The sequence below is a fragment of the Lepisosteus oculatus genome, chromosome 11, assembly GCF_040954835.1.
Source record: "Lepisosteus oculatus isolate fLepOcu1 chromosome 11, fLepOcu1.hap2, whole genome shotgun sequence".
Taxonomy (NCBI): domain Eukaryota; kingdom Metazoa; phylum Chordata; class Actinopteri; order Semionotiformes; family Lepisosteidae; genus Lepisosteus; species Lepisosteus oculatus.
The window spans coordinates 20,906,785-20,927,534 of record NC_090706.1 but is presented as its reverse complement, the minus strand read 5'-3'; the positions used below and the strand labels follow the sequence as shown (position 1 = coordinate 20,927,534).

General features: G+C 35.3%; 1 protein-coding gene across 4 annotated transcripts in view; it reads left to right on the top strand.

Moving 5' to 3' along the window:
• The window catches only part of LOC107077586 (adhesion G protein-coupled receptor E3-like), a 65,018-nt gene extending 49,531 nt beyond the window's left edge, over positions 1–15,487 (top strand). For 2 of the 4 annotated variants that reach the window (XM_069195922.1, XM_015349024.2), the window contains 4 exons: positions 636–727; positions 11,464–11,623; positions 12,530–12,619; positions 14,294–15,487. In XM_069195922.1, coding sequence (XP_069052023.1) covers positions 636–727; positions 11,464–11,623; positions 12,530–12,619; positions 14,294–14,326 — 375 coding nt within the window. In that variant the 3' untranslated portion in view covers positions 14,327–15,487. The remainder of the gene's footprint in view (positions 1–635; positions 728–11,463; positions 11,624–12,529; positions 12,620–14,293) is intronic. The other 2 variants (XR_011191145.1, XM_069195921.1) reach the window with 1 other exon arrangement.
• The last annotated feature ends 5,263 nt before the right edge of the window (positions 15,488–20,750 follow it).

Below are 20,750 nucleotides of genomic sequence, written 5' to 3'. Positions count from 1 at the left end.
AAGATAATTCCTAATGCAAAAAATTGTAAAGGGTTAATAAAGAGATATTATTATTTACAGATCCAAACTGCTTACTCCTTATCTCAAAAATCAGTTTAATTATATTGAAAAATGTTACTTCAAAAACGGAAATTTAGGAGTATGGCACAACTAAAAACTAATTTCAGTGTTTTCTTCATATTTTTTCATCTACATCTATTTTGAGTGGTATTATTTATATGTATATTATATTAAATATACATTTTATTTATATAATTTACATGATATAAATTACACAGAATGTGTTTGGTTTATGTCTCTATCAGTTAAAATGGGTTATTTCGTTATGATTTAAGTGAAAATGCACTGTACATCGCTGTTTTAATAGGTCTCTGCCATTCTATATCATATTCCTAAATGAACCATTCACAGTAGAAACAAACATTTACATGTATTGTTGTACTGTATCTATGTAAAGTATAAGTTATGGAAGAGAACGGCACGTAACTTCCTCCAAAGCACAGATATATTCTTTTTTTCTTATATTGTTCCGCTAACTACAATCTAGATACATTTTTAGGATGTTCTTATTTTTATACCCTTATTTCATTGATTGATATTCTATATCTCAAATCAAGATCTGTGTTTTTCTAAAGGTGAACATCATACTATTCACCATCATTTTATGGGCTTTGAGATCACAGCTTGGTTTTCTCAACACTGACATTTCTAGAGTGAGAAACACAAGGTAAATGTTATACATTTTTTTGTTATTCATCCCTAACTAAAGTAAAAGACCACCGCATCCATAAACAGTCCATATTGCTTGGTAAAAAAGGTGAACTGACTTATTTTACTCAGCAATGATGTGTTCTGTAAGTGGGTTCTTACATTCAGTGATCTAGTATTTTTGCAAGATTGTTGAAAAAGATGTAATAAGATTTAATATAACTGTGACAGGCCTACCTCTACTCAGGTAGCTCACAAGGCCTAGGAACATGGAAAAGCCCACAATGGAGAGAAAGTAATAGGTAATGTACAAGAACTATTTATACATAACCATGGTCCTACAACAGAAACACCTACTCTAATAACCTAACACCAACTATCCCCATGAATACATTTATTTACCAAACTTTTATAAACGAAACCTATGTTACCAATCATCCAAATAATTAACTACAGATGCAGCCATTCAAAATCCATGGTACAACCCCATGCCGCACAGAATTATCTATAGTTCACTGCGTTGTACCACCGTACGTGATTGGCTGGCCAAAATGACTGACAGGCGGCACTTGTGGTGCATTGGTTGTTAATGAAACGATTAATCGACTTAATATTGAGTATTAATATGGAATTTAACAACTAAAGGTAAATTTTAGTAGCTGAGCATAAAAAGAAGAGGAGCAAAATGCGTCTGAAGGCCATAAACGATATTAATTTAGGAACATAAACATATTAATGTATATAAACTGCAGATGGCTGGTATTGGTACAATAGCTTGAATTAAAAAAAAAAAACACACCAGTATTCCACTTTCTTCCTAAACATTTTAAGCATCAAAGTCTTTCATTCAGTTACAGTACATACTCTGGTTATTTTGCTCCTTCTGACTGTATTAAGTTTATATACTTCATAAAAAGTTATAATGTTTTAAACTTTTCTATTAATATTTGTGCTCATTATCGCAGTAAAAAATTAATAGGGAACAGAATATGGAATCGTGTATTTAAAGAAATTAATAACAATATAATTATATTTATATAGCTTTATATGATATGATATATTTATATGATTAACCTTTTTTATGAATACTTGCACTTGTTATTGCAGTAAAAAACCTCATAATTTTTAGAATCCTCTAAATAGGGAATATGATATGTAATTGCTTATCTAAAGCCATTAATAACAATATTAATTTAAGGATCTAAATAAATGTGAACCACTTTTTAATTAAACATTAAAAATACTTGAATTTAATAAAAGTTGTACTGATTTAACACCTCTTTATAGTAATATATGGAGTCATGTAACTAAGCAGCTAAAATATCACAAGGGGACATTTTGGAAACATCTGACATTTGTTTTTTAAAAATAATATACATATATATCATTGTCCTTATAGTGGTAATAGGCAATGGACTGTCATGTAGTGCGGTGAACTCAGGCGGTTCAAACCCCGATCAGAGAAATACTTTGTTTTTACATAACCGAATATATAAAAATAGTATTCTATTATAGCTTGTTGTTGGCTCTGGTGTGAATTTGTGTATCTGGATAAATTAAATGATGGTATTGTGATTAAGGATTTCTTCACTAAATTCTTTAAGTGAAGTAAATGAGGGAAGAACAGTTATTTTTACAATTGGTACTCCAAGAGTCTGACTGATTTAATTCCCCTCATTTAGCTGAAACGGATAAAGAAATCATCCAGTAGTTAAATGTGTTGGAAGGCGCTCTATTTTATTAACAGACACTCTGACTCAAACCTGTGATTCAATTCAACTTTATTGTCATTAAACTTACACAGGTGCATAGTATAATGAAAAGTGTTTCTCATTAGTCACTCAGGTGCAGTATATAAATAGGACAGAAGATAAGACAATAGACAGTATCACAATAGCAATAACAGTAACATGTAATAACATAACATATATAACATGTAATCAATTAATCAAAACTGTGCAAAATTCCGCAAACAGAGAAAATATAACAGGACAAAAACAGTGCAAGGTAATTCTTGGAATAGTGCAAAAATAGTATGGTTAAAAATAGTATGGTTAATTAATAAATATTAAATATTATTACGACTGGTACAGTTTTACTGGGCTATCGAGGGGACAGTACAATTTCGGCTTACATGTGTGTGTAGTGGTGTAGGAGTACAGTCATTGTGGGTACAGGAAGACGTTAGGGGAGATCATAATATGGTGGGAGGGAGTGGGGTGGCATCACCAACTTGACAGCTCTGGGGAAGAAGCTATTTTGGAGTCTAGTTGTGTGTGACTGGAGTGACCGGAACCTTCTGCGAGATGGTAGGGGAACAAACAAGTTATGACTGGGGTGAATGGGGTCAGACATAATTTTGCTGGCTTTTTTCAGACTCCTGGTGTTGTACAGTATATTTCCTGGATGGGTGGTAAGGCACTGCCGATGATGTGTTGGGCAGTTTTGACCACCCGCTGCAGCGCCTTACGGTCGGATGCGGTGCAGTTGCCGTACCAGACTGTGATGCAGCTGGTCAGTTTATTCTCCACCATACATCTGTAGAAGTTGGTGAGGATCTGTGGATGTACAGATGCAGCCATTCAAAATGCTCGGGCGATACCGCATTATTTTGCGGTGTGCTTTACGCGGTCTACCGCGAGTTACCGTAAATTCTCCTATAATTACGCAATTAAAATAATAGTATCTGGAATTTCCGCAAGGTGGAGCTAGTAAAGCTCAACCTCTCATGTTTGAGCTGTCGCCATCAAAGTCTTTAACAAAGATATTACTAATAGTATTAATAATGAATGACCTTGGACAAGCTGTAAACAAAGTATTGGCTTTGTCCACGTTCTTTTTTTCATTGACCGTCTTTGTAAAAGTAACACCACAGCATTTCGCAATCACGCATTTGTTTCCAATCATGCAAAGTACAGTAATTTTTGAGAATTGATTCAGCGTGCCTTTCACATGCTCATAAAAGAGATTGATTTAGGAACATAAACATATTACCATATGAAAACTGTACTGTATACAGTATGTATATGTATATTTAATGTCTTAACTGTGCCCGTTTAAGTATTGGATATTTATATAGAATTTTACCACTGAAAGGAAATCTTAGTAGCTGAGCATAAAAAGAATAGGAGCATACTGCAACGCGTGTGAAGGCCATAAACAAAATAAATTTTGGAACTTAAACATACAGTATATGGCTGGTCTCGGTACTTTAAAGAAAACATACACACCAGTATTCCATTTCTCCCTAAATATTAAGCATCGAAGTCTTTAACTAACGTGATACCGGAGTCAACAAGCATACTTTTAGAATTTGATTAAAAGGGAATATAATATGGAATCGGGTATCTAAAGAAATTAATAATGATATAATTATTTTCATGTACCGCAACACAAGAATAGTACACGCTGTACATTGTCTGTTGATAATGTTTCTGTAGTGCTTTTTCAGCAGTCTGCACGTGACTTTGCCGGTGGCGCTGTGGGTTAGGTTCCCACTGTTTTTTTTTAACAAACATTTCTTTGAAAAAATTAAATGTTTCCTTAGTCAGAGATTAATTAAAACCTCACTTGCACCAAACAAATTTATATTTCTAAATATCACAACATGATTGAATTTAAGTTATTTTAATAACAATACTGTTTAGACTTTTAATTATTTAAAACTGTATTAAAGCAGCACAATGCACAATGCAACGTAAATCGCTATCTTTGTCTTCTGTGTAATAATGTTCACCTCTCTGTCCAGCAAATTAACAATAGTAATAAAAATGAACTTTATTGTATATGGCGCCTTTAAAGGTGGCTCCTCAAAGCGCTTTACAGGTTAAAAACAATAACAACAATACTGTTAGGCTGGGCAAACGATTTTTTTTTTAAGAAATACAAAATGAGATATAATGATGTGTTCCAGCTTAGACATTAACAAAGAGCATAACATGTGGGTGGCGTAGAGGTCGGCTCTGGCTTTCCCATCTTCTGTATACACTGCAAGTACAACCCCCTCTCTGCAGGAGTGCTGGCTGTGATGAATTAAACCGGTTTCACAGGTATTTTCAAAGTAGAAGGAGGCGAGATTTCCAGTGAAAGACACCTCCCCCCTCAAAAACCAGTAAGTACAGTACTTACTAGTTAAAGGCTAGGCTCCTCAATGAAATCGCTTTAACATGCTAATGCGTTGGTGTAACAGTCCGGGCGTAGCAAGCTTCTAATTTCAACCTGACTACGGCGAAAGGAACCCTTCTTTCATTAGAAGACAATGAACATATTTTAGCCCTGAATATATTCATAGCAAACATGGTTTACATAAAAGACATTTTTCCAAGAAAGTTTAGCCTTTGTCACTAATGAAACCACTAAATAAAGACATAAATATACAAATCTTAAGATTTTTAAAATACATGACTTTGCTAAAATTTATTTGAAAATAAAAACGATGACAAACGCCAGGGGAGAGAGAGAACAGGGGAGGGATGTTGGTTTTGCATAAGGGGCGGGGCTATGGAAATGAGGTCTGTTTGGGAATGTGGAGTTACATGTTCTGGCTGTTTGTGAATTATCGTTGTTGAGTATGGAGTGTTGAGGTATTGATTTTGTGTAATGCTTTATGTTGAACAGGGGAGGGATGTTGGTTTTGCATAAGGGGCGGGGCTATGGAAATGAGGTCTGTTTGGGAATGTGGAGTTACATGTTCTGGCTGTTTGTGAATTATCGTTGTTGAGTATGGAGTGTTGAGGTATTGATTTTGTGTAATGCTTTATGTTGAAAATTGAGGTGGATTTTGTTTATGATAAAAAGGATAAACTGGGATGGGAGGAGGGTTTGGTTTTGCATAAGGGGCGGGATTATGATAATTGGAGGAATTTGCGAGAGTATAATGGTTTGGTATATTTGATTTTGTATTGTGGTTGTTATCTATGTTTTTGGTTGGAATTATGTTTATATGGTTGTTTTTGTTGGTTGGTTGTTATTATGGTAATTAATAATACGATCTATAGTTGAAATCTGAGCATAAATAAAAAGAAAAAGCTAGTGATTAGGTTTATGAGCAATCTAATTACTTATCCGTTTAAAACGCTATATAAAATAAAGTTTATTATTAATTTGCTGGACAGAGCGGTGAACATTATTATGCATAAGACAATGATAACGATCCTGATCAGTTTAGAAATCTGTGTACGCTGTAAGGTTTTTACTTCTTAAACTTTTAAAATACACGTTTCAAATAGAAAGAAATCCTCTTCCTGGTACAGTACTGTATGTATAGCAAACCAGCACGTCTTTTTTCTCCAATCAGAGGGGTGTCAGATGGTGTCAGCCAATCACCATCCTGAAGCCCTACCATAATCTCTGGTATGGGGAGACCCCAGAATTCTGTCCCATAGTTTAGACAGATGATAGATACTTTCATTGATCCCGTGAGGGAAATAAAGTAAATCATTTTCATTTTAGGAAATTATTAAACGCTCAGTTAAAAGCAAAGGAGATTGTCTGTTATAGTGGACATAAAAACAAGAGTTCGCTGGCATTATATCCTAGAAGACACAGACCGGCGCCAGACCGGTAAAATGCCTGATGAACTAGGGATTGGACAGTTTCCAAGTGCTTGTACAATCGATGGAAATGTTCAAATAAATGTGCAAAAGAAATAAACAAAATAATAATTTATTTCTTTATCATATTGGCTAGCTAATGTCCTCTCTTTGCTAGTTAGTGGCTGTGTTTCTGCGTTGGGTAGCAACGGGTGACTGTTCTCAGGCGGAAGATGTAAACAGCATAATTTTTGTGTTAAATAATTTTTAAAAATTAAAATTCATTCTATACAGCAATCGCATATTTGGGTACCGTTTCATAAAACTTTCATGCTTAAAATGAATAGGGAGAAATGGAAGACCGGTGTGTATTTTTTCTTTAAACTATCAAGACCAGCCATACACAGTACAATTTATGTACATACAGTAATGTTTATGTTCCTAAATTAATATAATTTATGACCTTCAGATGCGTTATGCTCCTCTTCTTTTTATGCTCAGCTACTAAAATTTCCCTTTAGTGGTAAAATTCCATATACATATTCAAAACTAAGTGGATTAAAATGTGCACAGTAAAGACATTAAATGATTAAATCTTTTCACTACCAACCAATGCACCATGAGTGCCCCTGTCGGTCATTTTGGCCAGCCAATCACTTACCGCGGTACCCTGCGGTGGCTTGTGGGTAGGTTACTGTACTGCGGGTTTTTACCGCGCATTTTGAATAGCTGCATCTGTAGGTGTATTTTCTACAGCCTTCTCAGGAAGTACAGCTGCTGTTGTGCCTTCTTGATGAGACTGGAGGTGTTCAGTGTCCATGTGAGGTCCTTAGAGATCTGAACACCTAGGAATTTGAAGTTATTCACCATCTCCACCGCAGACTCTTCTATGTAGATGGGGGAGTGAACTTATCCTTGTCTTCTGAAGTCAACAATCAGCTCTTTGGTTTTGCTGATGTTGAGACATCGGTGGTTGGTTCGGAACCAGTCTGCAAGTTGTTTTATCTCCTCCCTGTAGGCAGTCTCATCATTGTCAGTGATCAGGCCCACGACTGGGGTATCTTGATGATGGTGTTTGTGCTGAACTTGGCAGTACAGTCGTGTGTGAACAGGGAGTAAAGCAGTGAGCTGAGCACACACCCTTGAGGGGCACCGGTGTTAAGGGTGAGTGTGTTGGAGGTGAGGTTGCCAATCCTGACAGTCTGGGGTCTGCTGGTGAGGAAGTCTAGGATCAAGCTGCAGAGGGTTGTATCTAAACCTAGAGCCCTGAGTTTGGTAGAAAGTTTTATGGGTAAGATGGTGTTAAATGCTGAGCTAAAGTCAATGAACAGCATTCTTGTATAGGTGTTCCTTTTATCCAGGTGGGTTAGTGTGGTGTGTAAAGCTATAGAGATTGCATCCTCTGTGGATCCGTTTGTGTGATAGGCAAACTGGAGAGGATCAAGTGTTTTTGGAATGCTGGCTTTAATGTGTGGAATAAGTATTTTTTCAAAGCACTTCATTATGATGGGGGTGAGTGCAATAGGGCGGTAGTCGTTCAGGCATGTGGGGGCTGATTTATTCGGTACTGGCACGATGGTGGTCGTCTTGAAGCAGCTAGGTACAGTGGCCTGGGCCAAGGACATGTTGAAGATGTCAGTACAGACATCAGCTACCTGCCAGGCACATGTTCTGAGTACCAGGCCAGGGATACCATCAGGTCAAGCAGCTTTATGTGTGTTCACTCTACTTAGTGATTTCCACACATCTAGCTTCGATAGTGTGGGGGGTGGGGTGGTAGGGGTGTCAGTGGTCCAGGTGGTTGGTTCAGGGTTATGAGTTTCGAAGCATGCATAGAAGGTGTTAAGCTTGTTTGGAAGAGAGGGGTCAGTAGCGTTTACAGGGCTTGTTTTGCTCTTCTAGCTTGTGATTGTATTTATGTCTTGCCACATGCGTCGTGGGTTAGTGTTGATGTTGTAGTGGTGTTCTATCTGAGATTTGTACTGTATCTTGCCAGATTTTATGCCAGCTCTTAATTTTTTCCTAGCCCCTCTCAGTTCTTCCTCATTACCAGATTTGAAGGCTGCATAACGGGCTTTGAGCAGGGAGCAGATCTCAGTGTTCATCCAAGGTTTTTTATTCGGGAGTTTGCATATCTTTTTAACGCTCACCACATCATCAGCACATTTGCTGATGTAGCTACTGACTGCTGATGCATACATATCAATATCAGTGTGGGATCCATGGGAGGCTGCATCTTTGAACACACTCCAGTCTGTACACTCAAAACAGTCCTGAAAATGATGTGATGTACAGTGATATAGACGTGTGTAATGTCAACCCCATTAAACAATGTGCTTATCATGCAAATCCTGCGAAACTAGAAGTTAGACATAAGAAAAGTATTATTGGATAATTTTGTGTGGCTCTGGCAGAATTTCTCTGTAAACTGAAGAGTTATAGAGTTGACACATTGTGTATCGCCTCTTTTTACACTTGTAAGAACATTCCAATGCTAATGCGACATGGAAGATATTATTAATAACCTTATAAATCTGAAGCTGTTAACTTTACTCCACACCTGCATGTCAAGATCATGGTTTCAAAATAAAAAAAACATCAAACCTTTGATTGGATGAGAACGTCATGATTGTTTCACAAGGATGTGTAACGTGACAATTTGTTAGTTACCATTGGGGAGAAAAAAGTTTATTTTTTATTTATTTGTGGCTGCTGCAGTGTCTTGCAATGGATAGATAGTCAATACTTGCTTTAACGCAAAATTGCTTTATTGTCTGTGGGGGGAAGGGGGAGCTCTCCTTAACAGTTGACACTCCTCCATACGCTTAAGTGAACAATTAATAAAAACACCAATGTTAACATCATACTTACAATTTGTTGAGTATAAAAAGTTCCCTAAAGCTTTCTCAATCAAGAATGAGAATTCACACAGGGAGCTGTGTAAGCATGTGTAGGCAGCAAAAGATCAGCTAAAGAGGGAAGAAAACACTTTCAGAGAAAACAATGTTTAAGGTGTGAAAAATAAAAACATCCATTCAATTGCAGCCTAAACATTTTGCCACACACCCTGCCCCCACTGAGATTGGAATATACAAAAACAAAGCACTGAAAGCTTTACAGTAGATAATCAGGTGTTTTGCAGACCTAGGGATAGTATGTAATTCTGGCTTTATGAACTGAGACCTGGGATTTGATTAATTCAAAATATTTTTTTACAAATTGCGCCAGGTACTAGATCTTGTTTATATTAAAGTTATATCACTGGGCAGTGGTGGACGGTTAGTGGATAGCATGCTATTTTGTCAGCAACCTGCTAACCTGCTAAACACCTGTAGAAAACATTATTTTATTTCTGTACGGAATATGTGTTGCATTTACAAAATTAGTGTTTCAAATGTTTAATTAAGAAGTAAAAAGAACTTACAGCTTACACAAAGACCCAAAGACTCTACGTGCATAAAAAGTTTTTTTAACTGATTTATATACAGTCTTTTCATGTTGATTTAAGTGTCCTTCTTTCAGTTGGATTGCATGATTATTGTTATGATTTCTCTATTATTATCGAATCCATCAACCCGTTCACTTGTGATCATTTTGAAAATATTTTGACACGTTTCTTTTAACTCTGAGTTTTTAATGTCAAAGCTTAACTCGCTCTGAACGAGTTAAGCTTTGATGCAGGACAAATAAATGTATTTCCCACGAGCTATACTGTAGTGGCTTTAAAACTAGACAACATTGAGCTGTATGCATGTGTCACATCTTTGTTCAAGTTTTAAAGCTACAGTATGGCAAAATGAGTGTGAAGAAAAAACAGGACATTTGATTGCTGGTTGCCTTATTTTAAAGAGCAACAGTGACAACAATGCATGCTACTGAAAGTTCATCCCATCCCCGAGCAGAACTGCCTGTTTTATATAACAAAAAGTGGGGTGTAACACTTCTCTATAAATTGAAGTTTGTGAAGAGGGTGACAAATAACCCTGAAACAAATACAATTTTAAAATATAAGCAGTTTGAAATTATTCATTGTTATTAATAAATTACTTAGCTTCAAACATGTTGTGATATTTAGAAATATCAAAAATGTCAATATAGTGTCCATAATATTTGCTATTTTAGTTTTTCAAAGAAATGTTTATATGTTAAAGGAAAGCTCATGCCGGCATCTGGGCTCAAACCCCCCACCTCCTGCACACAAGTCACATGCCAAACCTATTATCCCAACACGCCACTTACCAGCTTTGCCTATAGCTGAAAAGGGTAGTCCAAATTTTTTCACGTAATCATGGGTGAATGAGTTAAAGTGATGCAGATGTTTACAAAAAAGTGGACCACAGTGTTACTTTGAGCTTATAGCCTGTCCAAGGTCTTCATTATTAATATTATTAATTATATATTCTGTATCGAATCAAAATTGGAATATTTTAACAAGTGTATGAGGTGATATACAACGTGTCTGATCTATAATTCTTCAGTGTACAGAATAATTTCCGCAGAGTTACACAACCTCGTCACGGGCTTACTTGAAGGTGTAACGCTTCACTGTCATGAAAAATAATGTCCAAAATATGTTTCCAAAATATTTTAGCTGCTTAGTTACACGACTCCATATTAATATTACTATCAAGTGGTATTAAATCAGTACAACTTTTATTTTTTGACAGTAACAGCAAGTGGTGTTCTTACTACCGTACTTATTCTTAGAAAAGGATAAATCATTTTCAGTTTTTATGAAGTACACAATATAAGCTTAATAATGTTAGAACAAACACGTAAAAAACAGAACCCATGTAAGTTACCAAGTTCAAGGCTTTAATGCATAAAATATTGATGCATAATTAAGATATTTATGATAAAGGTGGAAGGTTGTGTACTTTTTAATGTTAAATGATTAACATGTTGTAATACACAGTTTAAAATTATTAAAAATCTAAAAGCTGTACATGAGATGTTAAGCTTTATTAGCTCCACCTGGCAGTTTTACAAGGTGCTTCCGGACCTTGAAAATTATCATATTTCAATTTGCATGCGGTATGATGCAGTATGATGTGCCATGCCCACCGCGTTTTGACGCAGTGTACTCCACGCATTTTGAATGTCCGGATCTGTAATTCACAACATATGAATATTTTTACATACTGGAACCCGTGATCAACCGCTAATGGCAAGTAAACTGAATCATAAAGGGGTAATTACTGCTTGTCGCCACATTTCATTTCAGATTGCTGACTTTCAAATCCATGGCACAGTGCTTTATCATGGGCTGCAGCTGGATTCTGGGCTTCTTTCAAGATGCCATGTTCTTCAAATATGCGTTTGTCATCATCAACTCCTTGCAGGGACCTTTTATTTTCCTAGTGCACTGTGTGTTGAGCCAACAGGTAACTAATTGAAAGTACAACCTGCCACTACAGAAAAGTTTAATTTACACCTTGTCAATGTAGCTGCACATTTTTGTTTTCCCTAAAAATCACTGCAATTCATTTTGTATGGTCATTTTGTAAGTAATGCAAATTAAATGAATTCTTAGATTTTACAGCTGTTGTCTTTAAAGACTGTACATTGTAAATTCAAATAATGTTCTTACCTCAAAAATACAGTACATAACTTTATATCACAGTCAATATGATTTATTGACACTTTAGTCTTTGCAGTAAACCAATTTATTAGTCTAAGGTACGGTACACAGCTACAGCTTGTTCATCCTTCTGTATCTGACCTTCCCAAACAAGAGAATGTATGCTTATTTTCTCCATGCAGTGACTTGCTGATTTTCTGTTCGTGTCTCCTCTTTAGTATGAATTGGAATGTCTGTACACACAACCCATTCTTTATAACTGTACACTTGCTTATATATTATGGAGGCTTAAAATCATTTTAAGGTTTAGCTTCAAAATATAAAATAAATCAAATGATCAGAAAAGTTGTTCTCACAGAGTTCCTTAATCTTACACTATCTCTCTGACACTATTTGAACAGCCTCTGTTCTTCTGGTTCTATCGATCTGAAAATATAAACTTATTTTCTTAGGGTCACTTCAATGCTGATTAATTAAGCAAATAACTAGTTGTAATTAAAATGTGAAGATCCTGAGGCCTCAGAATATGATCTAAAAACAGCAAAGCATTTTAAAATGTTATAAGATGGAATCTTTGTGAGTATAAAAAAGTTTTTTATATTTCTACCTCAAGTTTATATACAGTACATTAAGAATGACAATGAAAAAAACAATTCCACTTTTGTCTGTCCATAGTACTTGTTGTTAAGAGACACTTTTTCATCCCCAGATAAGAGAAGAGTATAGAAGATGGCTCAGGTGCACACGCAGACAGAAGGAGAAATCTGAGTCTTCTGGAATTACAATGAGAACGTTTGAAGTAAGTGACACTTTTCAATCCAGAATATACTCTTAAAGGTATTAAAATTTCACATAAAATGTAAAAGTATGTTTTTCATTTCAGATCAGCATTAATCATAGCTCACTGCATTCAGAATATCCATATCTTGTATTTTTGCAATACTTGTGGAATAACATACATTATCTCATATGATGTACAGTACCATAGACTTGGAATTCCTCGTTTAATGTTCTGTGTTCTAAGCCAATATTACATATAAACATATATTGTGAATCTATTCGAAGCTACCTGTGCTTTAACATGATCTGTTCCAAATACTCAAGGAAACACCTGACCACCTTGTGTTGTGCTGAAATTCTCAAATTTATGTTCTCTGTTCTTGGGTAACATACTTTTGGGTTAATTTTGTTAAGGTGATAAGCTTAGTATTTAAATTATCCATACAAAGCTAGAGGACTCGATGCATGTTTAATTTGAATATTAACCCCTTCTTTTCTTCTTCAATTATCTTATTCTCTATCTCAAGCACACTAATTCTAAAATTAAAATGTATATGGAATATGTTAAAACATGCTTGTAGCACTGAGATTTTTTACTATCATTATCATTTTATGTATTACAACTATTTTCAATTTGCTATACTTAAACTGAATATTTCATTTGACTGACTTTGAGGTAGCATGCTATCACTTCAAACTGTCCTTTATCAAATCATAAGAGATGTTTTTAAGCTTAAACACAGCAAGTAACTTTAATTTAATACACAATAAATTTAAATAAAACAAATATTGGAGTAATTCAGCATGTCGGAATTAAAGTTATATTTCAGTCAATGTCAGTCTGGAGAGTATAATGTATGAATGAAAAGCTGTAGCTAAGAAATAGTAGCCATATCACCCTGCACCTCACAACTGGCAACCCACTGAACCTAAGCAGGTGTGAGCCTGGTTAGTACCCAGGAGACCCAGGAGACCTCCTGGGAAAAACTAAAGGTTGCTGCTGGAAGAGGTGTTAGTGGGGCCAGCAGGGGGCGCTCACCCTGCGGTCCAAGTGGGTCCTAATTCCCCAGTATAGTGACGGGGACACTATACTGTAACCAGGCGCCGTCCTTCGGATGAGATGTAAAACCGAGGTCCTGACTCTCTGTGGTCATTAAAAATCCAAGGGCGTTTCTCGAAAAGAGTAGGGGTGTAACCCTGGCGTTCTGGCCAAATTTCCCATTGGCCTTACCAATCATGGCCTCCTAATTATCCCCCTCAATAAATTGGCTTCATTGCTCTGCTCTCCTCCCCACTGATAGCTGATGTGTGGTGAGTGTTCATTGGTGGTGGTGGAGGGGATCCATGTTACCTGTAAAATGCTTTGAGTGGAGTGTCCAGAAAAGCACTATATAAGTGTAAGAAATTATTATTATTAATAGTAGCAATATAATTACAGTCAAAGGTAAAAGTAAGAAACAACATCATTTAGAGTAGTGTTTGCTTGAGCAGGTAGTAGAAGATGGTGAAATGAAGAACAGTTCTAGTTGTTACCTAAATGTGATCATAATCTGGTGAGAAAGAAGAGGAAAGGTGAGTGGTAGATGAAGTCAGGATCAGTGTCAGTAGAATGAATTAACTCCAATATAGAATAAAAGGTCCAGTAAATCAACACTGCTCTATAGATACCCTTTAATTATTTATTTTCTTCTAGGAAACATCTACAAAGGAACATGAACCAAAATAAAACAAAAAAAAAAGAAAATGTGCTAAGAACACATGAACAGATACAAAACATCAGAAATGCTACTGTCTGTTGGAGAAAATGGAAATGTGTATAAATGTTACATGTACAAAATGTCTACAAATGCTTTGCTTTTTAATTGTTTAAAATAATGTGCATATTTTTGAATAAAAATATTATGATACAATAGCGATATTAAAAGGGAAAACTGGTGTGAAACAAAAATCGTAAAATAATAATAGTATATAACTGCAGTTTTGGATATATTTTATCATTGTATTGTTACAGCAATAGGTGACTGGGAAGTGTCTCTATGAGTTAAGATAATGTGTGTTACACCTGGCAGTGTAAAGATTTCCAATTTCAAAACAGATAGAATGTTTTCTGAGATGTAGGGGGTCCCAGTCCTGCAATGAAAACAATTGTAACATAAGGAAAGGAGAAGAGAAGGAGGAAGAAGAGGAGAGGAGAAAGATGGCCAGACTACAAGATGTAAGATGAAAGTCCCTAATTCATGATCATCCAGATAAAACCTGAGTGGAGCTAAGATGTGAATTCTGCTAAAGAGAGCTTGCTATACGGTATTCTTAGGGAACTTTTAGGTTTGCTGAGTAAACAATACCTTAGTTAAAGAGTGTTTTCTGCTTGTAGGTGGATATCTGCTTGTAGGTTTTCTGCTTGTAGGTGGAGAGATAGGCTCCCATTTATTTTGTGGCATCCGGGTTTGCTGAGAGAGAAACTTAACTGCAGGTTGAATTGCATTAATTTTAAAAGGCAATATATGTCTTATTTTGTCCACTGTATGCATTATTTAAGAGTTTAATATTTAGTAGCATTTGCAGGTTGAATTGCATTAATTTTAAAAGACAATATATGTCTTATTTTGGCTACTGTATGCATTATTTAAGACTTTAATATTTAGTAGTATTTGCAGGTTGAATTGCATTAATTTTAAAAGGCAATATATATCTTATTTTGGCCACTGTATGCATTATTTAAGAATTTAATATTTAATATTAGTCTGGGGTTTTCTGGGTGATTAAGATGTTAGGCCTCAGAAACACCTTGTCTGTACTGTAAATATAACAATTTGTGCATTGTATGTTTTGTTGTATGTAGTGTAGTGCTCATATTGTCATTGCTAATAAACATTTGTTCAGTCAAGTGTGCCTGGATTATTACTCTTTTCACATAGCAGTGAAGAACAAATGCATGTGCCTCTAATTATACCAAATGGTCTGCTACTGTATATTCTGAAGAAATCACTTACAGGTTGAGGGTTATGAATATTTATTTTACTTGTTAACTAAACTACTCAGTCAATTTCTGATATTCATCATTTTCATAACCCATAATTTGTAACAGTATCATAGTCATATGTTCCACAATGCCGTCATTAAACTTCACTGCCAAAATTCAGTCCTCTCAGTGTAACCATCTTCGCAAACAATGTCTTCAATTAACACGTTTGGTCCTAGAATGATACAGCCTAGCAGATCTTATAGGACACTTTATATTATCATTTTGTAATAGTTTGAAACTTGTGAATATCGTTTTGAGTATCGTTTTTAGTCAATTATTTTTTTGGAAAAGGTAGTTTTGGTTGTCATTGAAAGGAACAAGGAATTATAGTTTTGCTTTTGAAATTATTTCTAAACACCCTAAATGATAAAGATCACCTACTTCCGTTTTTTAAAATGAAGTTGTTACAAATGTTCAAAAAAATTGAGGCTCATGACACTTGCTTTGCAGTGAGACTTTGCTCTGGTTCAAGAATTAGAAATTGTACTGATGCATTTTGACACATTACAGTACATCCATTGCAGCAACTCTGATCATATCATACACTGTGTAGAAACCCTTTGCACTGGCAAAGTGGTTTTTTAAGTAAAAAATAAGCAATGTTTTACATCAATTTAATCTTGGTTTATTTTTAAAGTTTGCTCTTATAATTTGTATTATTAATAAATACATATTAATTCCGTTTAATAATTACATGTTCTATAATCAAAGTCTGAAAAAAAAGCTTCACATCATATTTTCTTGTCTCTCAGCCACAAACCTCAGCATACAAGTGGCCTTTAGCACAATTCGAATTTCTGAAATTCTTCTACTGTACATTCAGGAACACAGTAGGAACCTCCACTCTATATAGTTTGACACTATATATGTGTGACCTTCACATACCTCTCTGTGGATCCTTGTACTCTACCTAAGATGTTCTGCATAGTGTAACACATACAATAGCTGTTCTATATGAAGATAATGCAAATCTGAGGAGGTTGTGTTCTCTTATTTGTTTCTTAATCAGTGGCTCTGTGGCTAAGGATCTGCGTCTGTGACTGGAAGGTTGCTGGTTCAAATCCTGTGGCTGGCAGAAGAATACTACTCTGTTGCGCCCCTGAGCAAGGCCCTTGACCCCAACTGCTCCAGGGGCGCCATACAATGGCACACCCTGCACTCTGACCCCAAGCTTCTCTCCCTGTCTGTGTGTCTGTCTCCTCAGAGAAAAGCTGGGGTATGCGAAAAGATGAATTCCTAATGCAAGAAATTGTATAGGGCTAATAAAGAAACATTATATTATTATTTTAAATACTAATGCTACTGCTTTTCTGGCTTTTATTTACTTTCTGGTGATTGTGAATATTGTAGAGTTTACAGGTTCTTTTCAGAACAAAGGACCAGTGGAGACGCAATTAACAAACCAAGCACTAGCTTTATTCATTAACAACCACACAATAGACACGCACATGAGGAGACTGACGGAACACGTACACATCTTTAGGGTGGTAATTACTTAACAACACGCTATACTTTTATAAGACTACACAGGGCATTAGAACTACTAGGACATTATTTACACAGGTAGGGTCAGCCGCTGGTCATCGTGCTGACCCTCAGACTCTCCCTGGCTACCACTCCCAGCATGCCCAGCAGTACTACGAGCGCCTAGGGGCGCTTCCTCCTCACCACCAGGCGAGGGCGTTACAATATGTTTGTGTTATGTTCTGTTGATTCTATGTCCATCCTATCCTATTCTATGTGCTCCATTTTGTTCCTTAAAAGACTGATTTTCTAAAACTGTTAAACTTTGTTCTGAAAGAAAATCATCATAACCCAGCTTATCATTACTGTCTAAATGCAATTCTTGGTAATCGAAAAAGGAAGCTGTGGTCATGGGGAAGTTTTCTTAAAATATAGTACAGACCAAAAACTTACTCAATAGAACTTCTCTGAAAACACATGGCAATGCAAAATACAGAACATGAAAATTGCTTTGAGTTAATAAAGTGAATTTTTTGTTTCTATCACCTGGTTACATCTATAGAACCTTGAGTTACTGATGAGAGAAAAGATTGATAAGACGGAAATTTCACAACATACAGTATGGTAATGATATTCACAATCTTGTTGTAATCTTAGGAGTCTTGTCACAATCCATTCCAAACATAAAGACTTTGGAGGATTATTAATACAGCCAGCAAAAACGCTAGGCTTATGTGGCAGGTAAATAAAAGCTGTTACAGATGCAATACACTTACTCTTGATTATCTTAGAATCATTGAGTAAGCTGCAAGTTTTTTTTATACATAGCATTCAGAAATACAATCGAGTATCATTTTGTGGTGTATGCATAGATGAAACTTTTCTAAAATGTACAACAAAGTTAAAGATGATAAAAATCTGTAATCTGTAATCTTTCCACGTGTAATGTCATTAGAAAGTACAATAAGTTCCTGCTTTGTCTAACGATGGTATCAAAAAAGAAACCTGTGCTTAATGATAATTAAGGGACTTAGAAGAAAATTATTTATGTCGTTTAATTTTAAACACTATGTTATAAATGCAATTGGTGTTTTACAGCCATTGTGCATTACTGAGCTCCGTGTTTCCTCCTTCCCAGTGCTACCTCCCCCTCAGACACAGCGCACTGGGCAGCACGCTGTTTTCAGAGCCTCTGATTGGGGAAAAAAGACCTGCTGATCTGTTCTACATACCAGGAAGACAACAGAATATGATTTTTTCTATTCTAAATGTATGTTGTTTTTATGAAATTCATGTATTTTAAATGTTTAATTAAGAAGTAAAAACCTTACATCATAGACAGATTCTAAACTGATCACGAGGAAGAAAAATCATCCATTTTTTCATGCATAAAAAGTGGTTATTAACTATCGAAACCTGTTTTTATAGCTTTTAAAGTCGTGCAATGTCTAAGTAGGAACACATAGTTTTATTTCATTTTTGATTTATTTTTTGAAAATTAAAATAAATCTGTGAGTCTGTTTTTCTGAGAAAACGTGTCCGTGGGGGAAGGTGGAGTGTCTTTTGCTGGAAGACTCGTCCTATTCTACTTTGAAAATACCTGTGAAACCACTTTAATTCAGCACAGCCAACACTCCTGCAGAGAGAGATGAAAACCACACAGCGCCAGGCAAATGTACAACATTAATGTAGGGCTTTCGGGTTCACGTGGATTTACGTCCTACAACCTGTGGTACTGCTGTGTACATACAGTATGAACATGAAACATAAAAATTGTCAATATACTGTAGTTTCCATAATATTTGCTATTTTAGTTTTTCAAATAAATGTTTATTTGTTTGAAAACTCATAGCAGTTGCTGGATTTGAACACCCGACCTCACGCTTATAAATCACTCACTCAAGATGTCACACCACCAAGGCCAGTCATGTGATACACTGAAACAGCAATATACTTATCAAAATAGAAATATAGTTATACCATAATTAATTTATTTAGATACGCGAATCCATATTATATTCCCTATTAATCAAATTATAAAAGTATGCTTTTGTTTAATCCGATAACGAGCGTATTCACAGAAAAGGTTAAAACTATCAGTTTTTCACAAAGTGTATAAACGTATAGTAATATGGTCAGAAGGAGCAGGTAAAAACATTTCAAAATAACCACATGTACTGTAAGACTTTGATGCTTAAAATGTTTAGGGAGAAATGATATACTGGTATGTACTTTTCTTTAAAATACCAAGACCAGCAATATACAGTACAGTTTACATACAGTAATATGTTTATTTTCCTAAATTAATATCTTTTATGAGCATGGTGATTCTCAAGACTTACTTGGTATGATTGGAAACGAATGTGTGATCGGATCAACGAAATGGTGTGGTGTTACTTTTTGTCAATGAAAAAATAAAGTATTTTTGTTTACAAAGACGGTTACAAAGAATGTGGACCAGGGTAATACTCTGAGTTTACAGCTTGTCCAAGGTCATTCATTATTAATACTATTAGTAATATCTTCGGTAAAGACTTTGATGCATAAAATGTTTCTGCATAATTAAAATATTTATGATAAAGGTGGTAGGCTGTATAATTTTGTCCAACTGGGCAATCTTGCTTTCATAAAATATACCAACTTTTTTATGCAAAATGATTAACATGCTGTAATACACAGTTTCAATTTAAAAGTCTAAAGAGTATACAACTTAAATTCTTAATTGGATAAACATTGCCCCTCAGCAGAGATCGGGATTCAAAACGGGATGTTTTCTGATGACAGCTCAAATGCTGTACAGGAGAGGTTAAGCTTATTAGCTCCACCTGCCGGTTTTACAAGGTGATTATGGATACAATTAACTTAATCTAATTTGCATACTGTATGATGCGGTATACTGCGACACGCCCACTGTGTTATACTGCAGCATACCCCGCTGCATCTGTATAAAAACGATATTCAAAATGAAGACAAGTGCTTGAAGCTATTAACATCTAGGCCAAAGGTCAGCATTTCGGATGCTGTATTTGTTTCTGGCTTTTATTCCATCACAGATGATAAGTTCTTAATTGAAATGATTAAGTATATAAAAAGTTGAGTCATTTAACTTTAACTAATTGCTAAATAAAAAGTGCCTCTTGTATGATGAGGGCTGAAGTTTACTGTCCCTCACTGTTACTGTTCCAGACAGTGTGGGGAAGCAACTAAATAACATCCAACAGAATGATTGAATATCTAGCTAAAGTAAAATTTAAATTAATAGAATTATGTTAAAATTGTACATTGTACTATACAGTCTTCATCTGGAAAGCAGTTTTTTTGTTACCATGATAAGGGTATTATATTTGTACAGCCCTCTGAACAACAGTTAGGACAATTAGATTAGTTTAATTTTTTTAGATATGATTCTTTAGTTTGAAACAAATATGCAAAGACAGATGGAAGTGAATCATTTTATCAGAAAACACAGACTATTATGTTTTCACAAAGAGGAAAACTTTTTTTTTCTTTTTTTATTTCAATGCCTGCTTCTAAGTAATTGTAATTACTAAGTAATATAAATAACTCTTTCTTTTTTTTTTAGTGTTTCAGTGCCTGAGATGTTGTTGAATTCTTCACTTGAGTAACATTTCCAATTATTTTCTTAGAAATATTTAGTCCA